Here is a 14866-nt window from a genome sequence, read left to right as displayed (position 1 = left end):
ACATACATTATTTCCTTTTTTTTTTTTTTTTTGGCTGCACCATGCAGCACACAGCATCTCAGTTCCCCGACCAGGGATCAAACCCATGCCTCCTGCAGTGGAAGCATGCAGTCCTAACCACTGGACCACCAGGGAATTCCCACGTACATTATTTGTATAACAAATGTTATTGAAATCTTTTAAACAATCCATATGTTCTGATTAATTGCTAGAAATTTTCAACCTCTGCCTGATTTTATTAATTCCAGAAAAAGATAATAAATCAAGTGAGCCAGAATTTCCACAAGAAGGGGAAGCTAGAAAAGAAAGCAAATATATTACAATTTTGTTCCAGGATCTGAGTCCTGATGGAGAAATCCCCCAGTTGTCGAGCTGTACTGAAATTCCATTAACGTCATCACACTCCTCTCAATGGTACACCAGAAACTTACAGAGGGCTCTGCTGGTAGCAGGGGGTTACAGAATCTCTTAACCACTTGGGTACCCATCTTCAGAGTCCCTAGAAGAGCTGGATCAGGGCCACCTTAAAATAGGAAGAGAAAGATCTATGCAAAAATACAGGTCAAGAAAAAAATTCCAAAAGTTAAACCAATTTAGAGGGGTCAGGTTCCTGCCCCAAGCCTACCCATTCAAGTCACCTGGAAGTATGAAAAAAATAGGACCCCGGTGAGCAGGAAATCCAGCCCAAGATAGTATAATTACAACAGGGCTATCCCGGTGGCATTTTTAATACTAATCACTTAGGTTTTACTAGCAATAAGTAAAGACAAATGCTTCCCTATCAGTCAAGCAAGAATGCATTTTCCTTCCTCCCTAAATGTATCAGTCTGTTGACAGAAATAATCAATAAACAATCTATAATAGAAATAGAAAAGAGTTTTATTTGAGCCAACCTGAGGACTATAGCCCAGAGATAGCCTCTCAAATAACTCTAAGGAACTGCTCTGGAGAAGCATGGTTTTCAGCACAGTTTTAAATCTTGTCAGAACAAAGAACATCAAACAAATCAGAGACTCATTCCTTCAGTCTTTCAAACAAACAGATCAGCATGTACACAGCAAGTCAGTACGGCCTTGGCACCTGGGAAGGGAGTCTTATCATCAAAGGAGTAGCAGCATTGGTGTCCCAGGAAGGGAGGCATTTAATCTTTACTTTTAACATGGCTATTCTTTACTTCTAGTCAAGGCACCCTTTTCTATAATGATTAAAGCAGATGTACAATGTATGTTTGATAAGCCACAAACAGGCTGTTTTAGTTAGCACAAAATTCAAGGTAAACCATGTATTAGCCAGAATGACTTTCCCATACCTCAATATGTGAAAATTTCTTCCATTAAGTCACAGACCATAGGAAGGATTCTGAAGACAATGAGGAGAAATAACCGGGAGCTCTGCTTCTGGCTCACTGTTCCCTTCATCCTCAGGAATTCAGTTTTAACCTAGAAAGGCAGCACTTACATTCCAAGGCAGAAATGTTTATAAGGCACTTGAAGTTTATAAAGTGCTATCACCTATATCAACTTATGTGACCAGCATAGTAAACAACCCTTGGAAAGCGAGTTCATTTTATTACCCCCAGCTGACAGGAAACAGGCTAGTGTGTTGTTCTGCCAATTAGTAGTGCAGACAGTGTTCTAGCCACCTCTTCTGAATCCACTTGCACTAAATCTGTGCCAGAGAACAGGCCTAGAATGGTGCCTAGCGGTGGTGGTGAAGATGATGGTGACAGGCAACATTTGCCCACATACTATGAACTCTTCCAAGTGCTTTAAATTCTCACAAATACTCTAAGTAGTTGATGCTATTATTTCCAGCTATTTTTTGCGCTGTGATTCCATTTTTCAGTACTCTATCCATCTTAAGGAATCTTCCCTCTCAGGAACAAACCCAGGGGCCACCGTATTTGCGGAGGATGGTGTGCAGCTTGAGAACGGGAAGTCTTCAAGCTCCGAAAGTCTGAATCAAGAACTGCACACTAAGAACCTGAAAAGCTTGGAGAGGGTTCGGAACCTGAAACTTCCACCTCCTTCTTCCCACCACACTCTCGCCCCTCCGTTTGTCCCCAGTTCTGGTCTGGAAGCTCAACCGGTGGTAATAATACTTTCCAGGTAGGTACCCGCCACCTTTCAGCACCTACCTCTTAAATCGTCGATGTGTGGTTCCGCCTTTCTGTCCCCAGCCCTTCTGAGCACGGCCTCCTCCTGCTATAGCGTCGCCTCTGCGTGCCCGCTGCCATGGTGACGGCGGAGGCCGGCCCGGACCGGTCCCGCCTCCAGCCAGCCGGAGCCAGCCCTGGTCCAGCTCCGCCCCCTGCCGGCTCAGACCCCGCCCCCTGCTTGTCCAGCCCCGCCTCCTAATGGCCCTGAGCACAACCTCTGCCGGCCTTCACCCCGTCTCTTGCCGGCCCGGACCCCGCCTCCCGATTGCCAGAACCGCGTCCCCTGCCCGTCTAGACCTGCCTCTCGCTGGCTTGGACCCTGTCTCCTGATAGCCAGAACCCCGTCCCTCGGCCCGGACCCCGCCTCCTGCCGGCCCCGACCCCGCCCTGGGAGCTCTGCCTTTTGTACATGGGAACCTGCCTCCAGTCCGTGCAAACTACTGCTTCCGGGGCTCTACTCCGGCCGCACCCGGTAGTGCGGCAGAAAGTGGCTGGCCTTCCCTACTACCCTGAGGCTGAGTGAGACCCGCTGTGCTTCGAAGAGCCCGCAGACCTCCACCCAAGAAAACACACCAGGCATGTTCCTTATGCGATTTATTGATCCTAACGGCTCTGCACCCGCGAGAGAAAACAGTCCAGCTAAAGGGAGTTTCTGGGCCTTGCAGTGCTGTCAACATCTGTGACTTGACGTCCTTGTAATGGATGGTCAGAAAACGCTTGCTCCATGCCTCAGCCCCTTCCCTCATTTGTTTGTGTAGGTCTGGGACCCTTGACCCAGCCACTGAGGAAATTGCCCAAGCCAGCCCTAGAAGCTGTGTACAAGAGCTCTGAATGCTTTCCAGAGCACCTCTTCTTCTTCAGCTTTGGCGTTTAAGGTGTGTAGAAGGGATACCATCAAATTAACTCCAACAAAATCGGCTCAAGTGCAGATGCTTCAAGGGTAACCTGTTCCCTCTGCACTTTTCTAGAGAGCAGGAACAAAGGTAGGGGGCAAAACCCTACCTTCCCGCACACTCAGCCTAGCCCTCTCATTTTGTAGAACTCCATCCACCCCCAGGTAACCCAAATACAACCCCAAGCTAATGGTGGCAAATAAGAGATAGGCTTAGGGAGAGCGCAAGACTGGGGCCCTCAATTCCAGGGGCTCTGTAGTTCTTTAAGCCTAAAACGTGTCCGCCATCCCTGGGCTGCCAGCCAGTCCCCCAAAGCAGTAGATTCTCCCCACAGCCATAGTGGTGAAATGATGCAAACAGGTCCCTCCTCCCCAGGGCTCATACTAGGGTCCCGTTCTTGCTGTCATAGCGGGGTGTGGACTGGGCGAAGTAAAGGGTCGCATACTCTGTAGCATTTTCTAGCTGTAGGTACTTCACCTCCTGGGCAGAGCGTGTCTGGGTTAGGCTGCACACTTGAATGTCTGCATAGTGTAAGCTGCTCTCCTCCGACCTGAGGCCTTGACTCCTCTCCTGAGACACAGGCTGCTTTAACACCTGCTCATACGTACGTCCCGTTGGGTCATGGCCCTGAGAGAAATGGACAGCATTAAGGGAGATTCTTGACTTGGTTTTGCCCCTCACCTCCAACGCAGGGTCTGTTAAATGACACTTTGCTTTGCTGCTTTGGGGGATGGAGGAAGATGGGCAGGACCAGAAACTTCTACAGATAACTGAGACGTTTCTGTCCCAGGATGGAAAAGCTGAGTCCTGGGATCCCATGTCTGAGCAACCTCCTGGAAGGGACGGAGGTTTTCATTACCTTTGTGCCATTCTGTTGCTGCTGCTGCTGCTTTAATGTCCGTCTTGCTTGGCTCCCTGAGAGGAAGAAATCCGACTTAAATCCATTTTCTCTTCCTGTCTCTACTGAGATTGCCTTCTTCAAATCTCTGTGAAATTATTATGGTGGGCTTCTAACTAATCTCCCTGCCTCTGCTCTCATCTCTTACTTCTACCATTCCCACAAACTCCTTAGCAGAGTATACAATCTGGCTCTTTCACAATCTGCCCGTAATATCTTCCATCCTAATTTTTCACTGGCCCCTAACATAGTTCAACAGGCATATGTTGAGAGCCCATTGTATGCCAGGCTCTGTGCCACATTCTAGGGATAGAAGGATGAGTAGGCTGTTTTCTCCTCTGCAGGGGAGCTTGCAGTCTACGCGGGGAGACAAGTAAACAGACTATTACCGGGCAATATGGTAAGAGCTCAGCTACACCAAACATTTGGTCACTTTCCATAAAGTCGCTCTCTTCTCTTGTCTTTCTTTTCTCTGCATGAGATAATTCCCTGGCCTAAAATACCCTCTCCTCTCTGCTCCTCTTCCCACTTGTGAACTTGCTATTACTCCTTCAACATCGGTGTTTTCTCCCCTTCTCTCACAGCATGAATATGGTGCTGCTGGGAGCACTCGTATCAATACGTGGTATTACGCTTACTTGTTAACGTGTATCTCTTTCTCAGACTTGATTTTCAGTTCCTCTAGGGCCGAGACCATGTGCCCTTCCTCTTGTGCCTCTCTGCCTCCTTGGAATCCTGCCTAGTGCTTCACATACAATATAAGGGTTGAATAAATTTTTGCTGGATGAATGAAAGAATGAGCAACCAACCTTGCCACTCTTAGATAATGGAAAGGATGAGACTCAGAGTTTCAGAGCTGGTCTTGAGCACAGTAACCTAACGATTCTCTTTGGTGTACTATCTCCCTTTAGCCGTCCCCCACCTTATGCCCCTTCTAAAGACACTGGTTCTCTTATCTTCTTTTCTCAAATTTGCACTCCCCCTAGCATCCCCCCCTCCCCCCCTCCCCCCCCCCCCCCACCCCAACGCCCATTACCCATTTTCTTTTTCCTCTGGAAAGTTGATGGGCAGCTCCTGTGAAAGGAAAAACAGATCACTCATGTGTAAAAGCCTGGCCTGTATCTTCCCTCCTTCATCATTTGCTCTGTGGTCCCCTTAGCATTCTGGTAGGATGACCTTCCCTCACCTCCCTCTAACAAAGATTCACCCTGAGCCAGCCCCAAAGCATTTATCAAGGGTACCATACCTCTCCCAAAGGGCTGGTTCTGGAAGGTGGAGTGGTACAACTGACATAACCAAACCCAAAATACAGACTCAGGCAACCAGGCGCTACATGCCAGGGATGTAGCTGAGTTGAGGGCTATTCTGGGATTGTCTAACAGGCTAATCCCAGCAGAGGGTAAGGGAAACTGGCCAAATAATGGGATATTCCTGGATTCAGAGACCCTCTTGCTTCTTCTCTGGTGTCTGTCCTTCAGGGTCTCTGCCAACCTGGGGTTCTCATTCTGGGAGTCACAGAAACTGCCACAACCAGGGCTGACTAATTAGAGCCCTGCACAGCCCTTTCCTAACAGGTGACCTCCCACCCTGCTTCTTTGTCCTTGTTTTTAATTAACACAGAAAGTGAAAGATGTTTAACCTTTAACATCCAGAGCACAGGAAGCTCTGAATTTGGTGAGTGACTCAGCTACGCTGCCCTCCCTGCAGGACAGACCTCTTATACTAATTTCTGAGCCCCTGGGGTCCCCGATGGAGCCAGTGTGTCTATGTGATTGTCAACTGTTTGATGGCCAGAGAAACAACACTTGTCTGAGGAAATAGGCTGAATAGTTTGTGGCTTACTCCAGATGTTTTTCTTGCCCGTACATTTCCAACTGTAACAGAGCCAACCCTATTTGTCTGACTTCTGTCTCCCCAAGGAAGTTTCCTTCTTTTGCTAATTAAAAAGAAAGAGGGGGGACTTCTAAATCATGTTCATTTTACTAATGTAGAAAAAGCAGGATTTTTCCACACATATCTGACAGAGGTTTGTGTTTTGGTTTGATTTTGGTTTTAATGCAGCTTGCTGAGCTGAGAGCAGTTTGAGTCTCCATTTGAACTCTAGAGGTGGTTCAGAAGAAAAGCTTTGAAACTATTTCTGGGTCTTTCTACTTCCTCTTCTTCCACTTTAGCTCTTCCTTTCTTTTACCACTGCCTAGTCATAGCCTAATCCTAGCCTCTAATTCCTTGCCCCGGTCACTACTGTCTTCCTACTTATTTCTACTTAAACAGATAAAGAGAATATTAATTCTAAAATAATGTAGATTTGGGTGACTCAATTTTAGTGAACAGAGCCTGTTCCCAAGTTGGATGTTGCACAATGCCTGGACATGACCCAAATGGAATATTCGGTTAGACTCGCGGGTGATGATAGGATTTTATGTTTAGCCCAGAATTAAGGAAACCAAATGGGCACTCTCCTATATTGGTAGTAGGAATAAAAATTGGTGCAGTCTTTCTAGAATGCAATTGGCAATAAGTATAAGGAGCCTTAAACATAAATGTGTGTACCCTCTGATGTAGCAGTTCTAAGCAATAGTCAGACAGGTGCAAATATGGATGCTCATTGTAGCATTATTTATAATTGCAAAAAATAGGAAATATCCTAAATGTCCAACATTGGGAACTAACTAAATAAATGGCATCTCCAATCAATGGAACATTATACATCAATTTAAGAGAGATGTTATGTTGGAAGAACACCTAATAGCATGGAAAATTTTCCTCTTTATTAAGATAATAAAAAGGTAATATGTTTTGGGATAAAAACTATGTATATAGGCATTTAAAAAGGATTACATGGAAATACACTAAAAGGTTCCTGTCATCTCTGGATGCTTATATTTATGGTTGTTTCTTATTTTCTCCTCTTTGGTGCTTTCCAAATTTTCTACAGTGAATGTGTATTACTTTTGTAATCAGAAAAAAAAATTTTAAATAAAAATCTCAATTGTCAGAGTGTCTAAGTTTCTGAAGTTTATTGAGATAATGAGAAATAGAGAACAATAGTTATCCAGTCCTACTAATATTTTAAGAGGAAAAAATATATTTTGGTTAGAATATCTGGTGCAGTGTTTCTAGACAGGCTCTAGAGTCTGATTGACGGTGTCAGACTGGCTCTATGACCTTTAGCAAGTTTTTTACTTCATTAGGCTTCCATTTTCATTTTATTTATTTAATTTATTTAAAAATTTTTGGCCATGCCACATGGCATGCAGGATCTTGGTTCCCTGACCAGGGATCAATCCCAGGCCCTCAGCAGTGAAAGCGCTGAGTCCTAACCACTGGACCACCAAGGAATTCCCTCCATTTTCTTATTAATAAAATGAAGATAATAATAGAACTTAAAACTCATGGGATTATTGTAAAATTTAAATAAAATAATAAATGTGAAATACTCAGCTAGGTGCCTGGCATATAATGAGTGTCAGTCAAAGCTGACTACTATGACTACCACCATCCGAGGAAGAAATAACCAAAAATGAAAACTATGAAGACTTGGGAAGAAAGGGAGTGAAAGATGCTTTACACCCCCTTCTCTGGAAGTTTTTATGTTTCTAGATGTCCCATGTCTATAGGACATCTCAGAGTTTAAAAAGTGCTGTTCTCATTTTATAGATGGGCCAACTAAGGCCCTAGAACTTTGGTATCTTACTCAAGAAGGCAAGAACCAAATTTCCTATTATTGCTATGTCTTCTGCCTCTATCACCATGCCTGATACACACAGGTGTTCAATAAAATATTTGTTTAATAAATGAATGAGTAGTAGGAACAGGACTTGAATCCAATGTACTGACTCCAAATTATATGTGCTTTTCAATGTACCTCACCTATCTCTCTAAACATAATGATACTTTATTCATAAACAGGACACCCTCAAGACAGATGCAGGCATGGAGTGGTAGAGCTAAGAAGGTAGTAGACAGGGGGCTTCCCTGGTGGCGCAGTGGTTGAGAATTTGCCTGCCAATGCAGGGGACACGGGTTCGAGCCCTGGTCTGGGAAGATCCCACATGCCACGGAGCAACTGGGCCCGTGAGCCACAATTACTGAGCCTGCGCGTCTGGAGCCTGTGCTCCGCAGCAAGAGAGGCCGCGATAGTGAGAGGCCCGCGCACCGTGATGAAGAGTGGCCCCCACTTGCCGCAACTAGTGAAAGCCCTCGCACAGAAACGAAGACCCAACACAGCCTAAATAAATTAATTAATATTAAAAAAAAAAAAAAAAAAAGAAGGTAGTAGGCAGGATAAAACTAGGCCCAGGGGTTTATAGCGTTAAAAAGAAACAACAGGCCGGGACTTCCCTGGTGATCCGGTGGTTAGGACTCCGCACTTCCACTGCACAGGGCATGGGTTCGATCCCTGGTCGGGGAACTAAGATCCCACATGCCAAGTGCAGTGCGGCCAAAAAATTAAAAAAAAAAAAAAAAAAAGAAAGGAAACGACAGACCTCAAATGGTGTTGCTTGTGCTAAGCTCATACCACCAAACCATGGCTTAATACTTAGCCTAACTGGAGTTTCAACCTTCCCCAGGAATGTAGTCTTAAACGGTCAGTTTGGAATTTTCTGGTCAGCATCAATGAGATAATCTGCCACATAGACCTTTTCCATCGCCCAAAGGAAGATGAGGTCATCTGCTCTTCCCTTGATCCCTTCCCCCTTCTGCCTATAAAAGCCTTTCATTTTGTACCACTCCTCGGAGCTCCTTTCTACTTACTAGATGAGATGCTGCCCCATTCATGAACTGTTCAATGAAGCCAATTAAATTTTTTAAATTTACTTGGTTGAATTTTTGTTATTTAACAACAGTGATGACAATCCTGGGAAAGAACAATAAAGGCAATATGATTCATTTATTGTGAGGCTTTCACATATAATCTGCTCTTCAAGTCCGTGATCTAAACAACACAGGTTGTGTTATCTACATATGACATATGAGGAAAAAGAGAAGTTACAGAATTTGCCTAAGGTCACACAGCAAACAAATGTGAAAATTATATTCAAATATTGCATGGATATTCTCCTCCTCATTTCTGCCCTTTTATTTTTTATTTTTATTTTATTATTATTATTTTTTTTACTTCTACCTTTTTACATAAACACTTCTCCAAAGTTGATTTGCTTGATTCAGGAGGCAGTATTATGGCGTGATTAAAAGTATGGGCTTTGAAGTCAGATAAACTTGGGTTGGAATCTTGGTTTGTTTGCTTACTAGCCATGTGACCCCAGACAAATTAGTTAACGTCTCTGAATCTCAGCTTCTTAGCTGTAAAATGGGAGAAGGAGTAAGACCACCTCCCTCAGAATTGTTGGGAAAATTAAATGAGATTATAAAGTTCCAAATGCTACAATTATTACCATTATCTGGAGGAGAAAGGACGAGAATAAAGGGAAAGAGGAGGCAGAGGAAGACAAAGAGAAAAAATGTCAATTTACCATTCCAGCCCTGTCCTGGCCGTTGGACAGACAGCTGGCTTGGCTGTTTTTTGAGGTTTCCTGAAAGGAGGGAGCAGAGAAGGGGTGCTGCTCTGGTGTTGGCCCCTGGAGGTGCCACGTGGAGGAGGTGCTATTTGGAGAAGGTGACAGTGGGAAGTTGGCAGAACACTAGCTGCAGGCTCTCTCTTATCCTTGGGGCATTCATGTCCACCAACAGAGACCTTACCCTCCGACCTTTCCCCCTACTCACCAGCTTCCCCCGCAGCAGAGCCGGTTTCCCATGGTGCTCTGTCTCCCGGGGAGCCCAGCTGTTTTGCTACAGATAGAGGCTTGTGCATTTCCTGGTTCCCGGTTCAGCTTTCAGTAGCAGCTCCCAGGGAGTCTCCGTCAGGGTCAGATTTCAACCTAACAGGTTGGACTTCGGAAGCCACCTGCTGGAAAGATTCCCAGGTGACTGCTCCCAGCCAAACGGTAGGGGAACACACACGGGCTCCAGGTGAGAGCAATCTCACCTTCGGGATTTGGAGCTACTTGGATGAAGCGTTAACTTTGAGCTTCAAGCTTCAGTGAGAAGAAACCTGAGACAGAAAAGGGCTCTGGGTTTCCATAGAAAATGTTTCTCTACTACTTCACAGTGTCATTGAAATGTATCGTCTATAATAAAGAGTCTTACTTATGTTTCCCCAGCACTAGGCAGGTCTAATTGAGTTTCACTTTCAAGGTAATCGGTGTCAGTCTCTTATTATCCTTGTCCAGAATCTGGGTTTGAATACTGAACTCTTTTGGAAACTAAAATTTTGGGAAATGTATTCCTTTTGTATTCTCCCTTGCGATTGGAATTAATGTGGACAAATCACTTTTTTCTAGGACTGTAAAAATGGAGGGCTGAACTCATTACTTAATCCCCTTTCTGGTCAAAAATCATATGATTCTATGATTGGAATGGTCTCAGCACTTCTTAGCCACTCACTTCCCCATCCCCAGTAGAGAACTACGGAATCGCCATTTAATCTCAACTCAGCTTCTCCTCCAAAGACCTGAAGCTGGACTCATTCCACACTCACTGGCAACTAGGATGCAGTTGAGCAAATCCCTCTGTAGAAAATAGGGGCTCTAGGAGACTTTGTGGAACCTGTATGGCTTGTCTTCAATGTTCCCACCCCCTCTTCAGTGTCTTGTTCAGATGCCCAGTTATTTGTGTGTCCCTTATGGATGTTCAGGACCCAGCACTCAGCCCTGTACTCCACAGAGAGTACCCTGGACGCTTCATTCCTCCCCATCTTCTTTCCTTATGAAAAATGGAGATAATAAGAGTCACAGCCTTGTAGGATTGTGGTGAAGATTAAATGAGATAATGTATATAAAACTCTAGTCCAGGGCCTGGCACATGGGACCCTCTCAGTAAGTCCTAGCTATTGTTATTATTATTACTTCTTGTTCTCAGCTACTTGTTAGACGGTAAAGCATCTTACTTTATTGTCTGGTGATGGATCATTGCACTAGCCTCTTATTTCATGGCCGTGCTTCTCCCTGGCAGTCCATTCTGTACTCTACCATTAACTGTATTCTTTTCATCCTGTTACCCAAACTTCTCAGCTTGGCACTCAAAGCCCTCCACAATCTCGGTCCCTTTCTAGCTACTTTCTCTAATTTAAAGAAAAAATTTAAAGGAAAACATGTGACATTTTTATATAACCAGAAATTCCAAAGGAACCAACACTGTGTTGTGGTAGCCAGAAAATCTGATATACCCAAAGCACCATTAATAGAAGTCCAGAGTGATAAACAACGGTATTGATTATTCCACTGAAGTCTGTACCAGTCAGTCCATGATTGGAATAATAATTTTAGGTTTACATGTTGAATTTCAAGTTACAGTGTCAAGAGGCAGTGTATTCAAGAGAAAGTTGTCTGAGTTCTAAGTGGTATGGAAAGTCCTATAAAATATGGTTAAAAGAAGGATTGCATTTATTTTCTGGACATAACCTGAGCCAATGGGCAGAAGTTACTGAAATGCAGATTTTGGATCAATGGAAGGAAGAATTTATAACAGATGTGTCCAAAAAGAAAATGAAATGGGCTCCCTTATGAAGTTCTAAGCTCTCGGTCACTGAAAATGTCCCAGAAGTTGGCTAATAATCTTCAAAGTATTTGAATGGGATGGGGATTTGGACAAAATCAGAGGTTTCAAATTTTTTTCTAGCTAAGGAACCCTTTCTTTTAAATGAAGCTCATGTAAAAATTCCAGCTGCGAAACAGATCAAAGTGAAGCTGTCCTGGTTGAAGTCTGAATACGATCCTTTTACAATTCTTTTTCTTCTCAGCTAGATGTTAAGATTCCTGAGAGTAGACAACCAAGGAGCATAGTTTTAAATTTATATTTACAATGTATAACCTCCATAGTATATTACTTGGGGTTTAATAAATATTTGTTGAATGAGTGAACAAAAGAATACATCAATAGTTATTTCTCTAAGGCATGCTTTAATTTTTAGTAGATGGCAATCCTTTAACCAAGAATTGTATTCTTCAAATGAGGGTTCTTATCTTGGGGGTCCACAGATTCCCTAAGAGGGGCATATGAATGGATCTCAAGAGCTGTGTGAACCTATTCAAATTGTATGCCAAATTTCGGAGCATGTGTGTTTTTCTGGTAAGAGGATCTATTGCTTTTGTCAGATTTTTCAAGAGGGTCCATAAAAAAAGTTAAGAATCAACCACTTTAATGGAAGAATTTCAGATGTCCATCACAACCTAGTAAAAGATATATTGGGGGGAAGGGAGGTCTTCTGGACACTCCTGAAAGCATACACATGCATGTTCTCTTGATTACAGACAGTAATTAAGAGGTCAACCCCCCACCCCCCCAGGCTTTCCTGAATACATCATACCCCTAGTATTAAGACTCTACTTCCAAAGGAAGTTTCCCTGGCCATCGCCACCATACCAATAACCCTAGCTCCCCTGCATTTAGACTTGGATTGGGTGGAGTGATGCAGCAATTCCTCTCTTTGGGATGTTTCAAGGTTAGAAACAAATGCTTTCTCTCATAGGCAGAGGGTGGGGAGACTTTGTGATTCAGTGACAATGGCAGAGGCTTCTGTGTCTGTGCCCCTGTGTCTGCATACTCGATCCCTCAGAATCAGAGACCATTTACAGTGGACAGGCCTTAGTATGGGAAACCAGGGCTTTAGGCAACTCTGCAGCCAAAAGCTGTTTTCCCAACCCCTACCCAAAACAGGCCAGACAGTCTGGAGACCCTTGTTTTTGTGTCTCTAATCACCAGCTCAGACAGTGCCCTCTGGGCTGTTTGGATGGCATATCCCTTTTCCCTCCCAGGATCACTCTCTCTTTTGTTGCATTGTGAGAAAATTATGGCCAGGAATTTGATCTGGAGCCAGTGTCAGCTTCCAGGTGTGATCTCAGCATCCAAGTGTGAGCTCAGGGTGCTATGACGTTGGGTACATCTAACTGAGGACCTTTTTGTCTAGCTGTCCTTTTTGTCTCCCTCCCTGCCCATCCCATCCTCCAGGCCACAGAATAGGGAGCAGCACAAACAAGGCCCTGAGATTTGGGTTTATTCAGCTCCACCCAAAACTAAATGAAAACACTATGACACGTCCCAAGGGACCAAACCATACATTGTGACCATGCGCTTTTCCCTTCCCCCAAGGATGCTGCTGCCTCTGGGGTGGTGAGCAGCCAGTCCTACCACCGCGGGAGCTAGAAAGGGTGCTGGGTCTGCGGCACTCAGGGCTCAGCACTGGCTGCCTCCTCTTCCTCTGGATCAGGAGGTGCAGGGAGCAGGGAGATGTAGACCTCATTGACCTCTGTGTCCAAATGTCGGCCACCCCGAGGCGCCTCCAGGTTGAGGATGCCATCATGGGTGAGAGCAGCGCGGACCCGCCAGGGGTCAACATCAGCAGGCAGGACGTAGGTTCGGCAGAACTCTCTGGACACGAAGCCATGGCGGTCCAGGCGCTGGGGGTGCCGGGCAGACACCTCCAGTAGGTTGTCCACAGTCCTCACGGTTACCTCATCGGGGGTAAAGTGGCTCACATCCAGAAACGCCTGGAACTTGCCCTCACTGAGCCGAAGCTCAGAGGCCCCTGCCCTGCTGCCCTCCCCAGCTTGGGCGGCCCGGGGCCGGACATAGTAGCCATGGTAGAGGGTGGGGGTCAGGATCTCTTCTGGCAGGAGGCCTGAGGGGCAGAGAGAGAGAAGGCAAGAGGCAGGATGAGGGAGGATGGGGTGGGAAGGAGGGCGACATGAGAGCAGATCAGGAGGGGAGGCCTAGGGAGAGCTGGAGGGGAGTCAGGAGAAGCAGGGAAGGGGAAGGAGGGGTCCCAGAGGCTGGAATGAGGCGGCTGGCGAGAGGAGACTGAGAAAGGGAATGAATTGGGATGAGGAAGAGCAAACCAAACCGGGTCTGGGTGGTTAGCGGGGAGGCATCCCGAGGGGAGCAGGGGCAGGTATCAGAGCCCAGGGGGCAGCAGTCCGCACCGAGGTCAGTAGGAAGGGGAGCGAGCCCTGCCCGGAGGGGGACGAGGGGGGAGTCTGGGGTGGGAGACGGCTCACCCCAGGAGTTCAGTTAAGCCCGGAGTGGGGTGGAGGCCAGTATCATTGGGAGGTCAGCCCAGAATTTCAGCAGGTGGGGGTGGGAGGCAAGGGGGTGGTGTCCGTGCCATACCTTCCCCGAAGCGCTGCTCGCCCAGGCGGCTCGGGTTGGCAAACTCGTACTCGGCGGTGGCCGGGTGGGCATGTGGCACCGAGCGGCCCGACATGGCTGCAGACCCGCCGGCGGCCCCGGCTCGAGGTGCGGCCCCAGCTGGCGCAGCGGCACCCCTCCAGCTGCCGCAGAGCCCGGGCGCACTCGAAGGTGGGGGCGGGGTCTACACCACCCAAAATAGTGCCGAGCCCGGTGGGGGAGGGGCGGGCAGCGCCCGCGTCGAGTGTGTGGCCTGCGCCGCCTGGACCCCCGTCCCCTCCGCTGCACACCCTTCAGCTGTTACGGGAGGCCCCACGGGGAGGACAGCTGGGGGTCCTGGCTGCGGAGCGAGCTGGGGAGGGGAGGCTGGTGCCGGAGGCCCCGGAGAGACCACGCTGAGACCCTCCCAGAGAGTTTGCACGTTTTCCACGCCCCTCTTCTCCTCCTCAGTGGCAGGCAGCCGGCGCTCTGCTTCATCAAGCTCCCCTGGATTTACTGTTCTGCCAGGCCTGTAAAGTGAACGACGCAAACAACTTTCTCCCCTTTCTCTGGGGCAGGGTGAGGGGCCTTCCTGCCTAGATTAAGGTCAGGGTCCTCTCTGAACCCAGGGCGACCCAGGGCACCACGTGGAAACCTGCCGTCGACATGTTGGTGATTACTACTCTCCTTCAGGGACCCACAAAGAGTTAATATCCTGGGGCCCAGCCTAGGAAGATTCCAGTTCCTTCCCTGGCC

At 46.7% G+C, this 14866-nt stretch overlaps 3 protein-coding genes across 6 annotated transcripts in view; all 3 read right to left on the bottom strand.

The window, feature by feature from the left end:
• DIXDC1 (DIX domain containing 1) overlaps window positions 1-2270 on the bottom strand; it is a 74742-nt gene extending 72472 nt beyond the window's left edge. Inside the window, exons 1-3 of one of the 4 annotated variants that reach the window (XM_082476870.1) lie at window positions 2138-2270; window positions 1310-1453; window positions 432-523 (exon numbers count right to left, since the gene is read on the bottom strand). In XM_082476870.1, the coding sequence (XP_082332996.1) occupies window positions 432-488 (57 nt within the window). In that variant the 5' untranslated portion in view covers window positions 489-523; window positions 1310-1453; window positions 2138-2270. The remainder of the gene's footprint in view (window positions 1-431; window positions 524-1309; window positions 1454-2137) is intronic. The other 3 variants (XM_082476869.1, XM_082476871.1, XM_082476872.1) reach the window with 3 other exon arrangements.
• A 467-nt stretch (window positions 2271-2737) lies between these two features.
• On the bottom strand, window positions 2738-12878 carry LOC309667909 (uncharacterized protein C11orf52). Its single transcript, XM_082476931.1, has 4 exons — window positions 9674-12878; window positions 4986-5023; window positions 3911-3966; window positions 2738-3678 (listed from the first exon to the last, which is right to left on the bottom strand). Exons 1-4 carry the CDS (start codon window positions 9703-9705, stop codon window positions 3430-3432), a joined length of 375 nt encoding a protein of 124 aa, XP_082333057.1. The 5' UTR covers window positions 9706-12878; the 3' UTR covers window positions 2738-3429.
• Window positions 12879-12984: 106 nt separating this feature from the next.
• On the bottom strand, window positions 12985-14271 carry HSPB2 (heat shock protein family B (small) member 2). The gene is made up of 2 exons (XM_082476932.1): window positions 14114-14271; window positions 12985-13625 (listed from the first exon to the last, which is right to left on the bottom strand). Exons 1-2 carry the CDS (start codon window positions 14205-14207, stop codon window positions 13174-13176), a joined length of 546 nt encoding a protein of 181 aa, XP_082333058.1. The 5' UTR covers window positions 14208-14271; the 3' UTR covers window positions 12985-13173.
• Between the last annotated feature and the right edge of the window lie 595 nt (window positions 14272-14866).

This window comes from Balaenoptera physalus (assembly GCF_965194825.1).
Source record: "Balaenoptera physalus genome assembly, chromosome: 10".
Taxonomy (NCBI): domain Eukaryota; kingdom Metazoa; phylum Chordata; class Mammalia; order Artiodactyla; family Balaenopteridae; genus Balaenoptera; species Balaenoptera physalus.
Note: the sequence above shows the minus strand (reverse complement) of the source record. Positions and strands in the feature narration are given on the sequence as shown.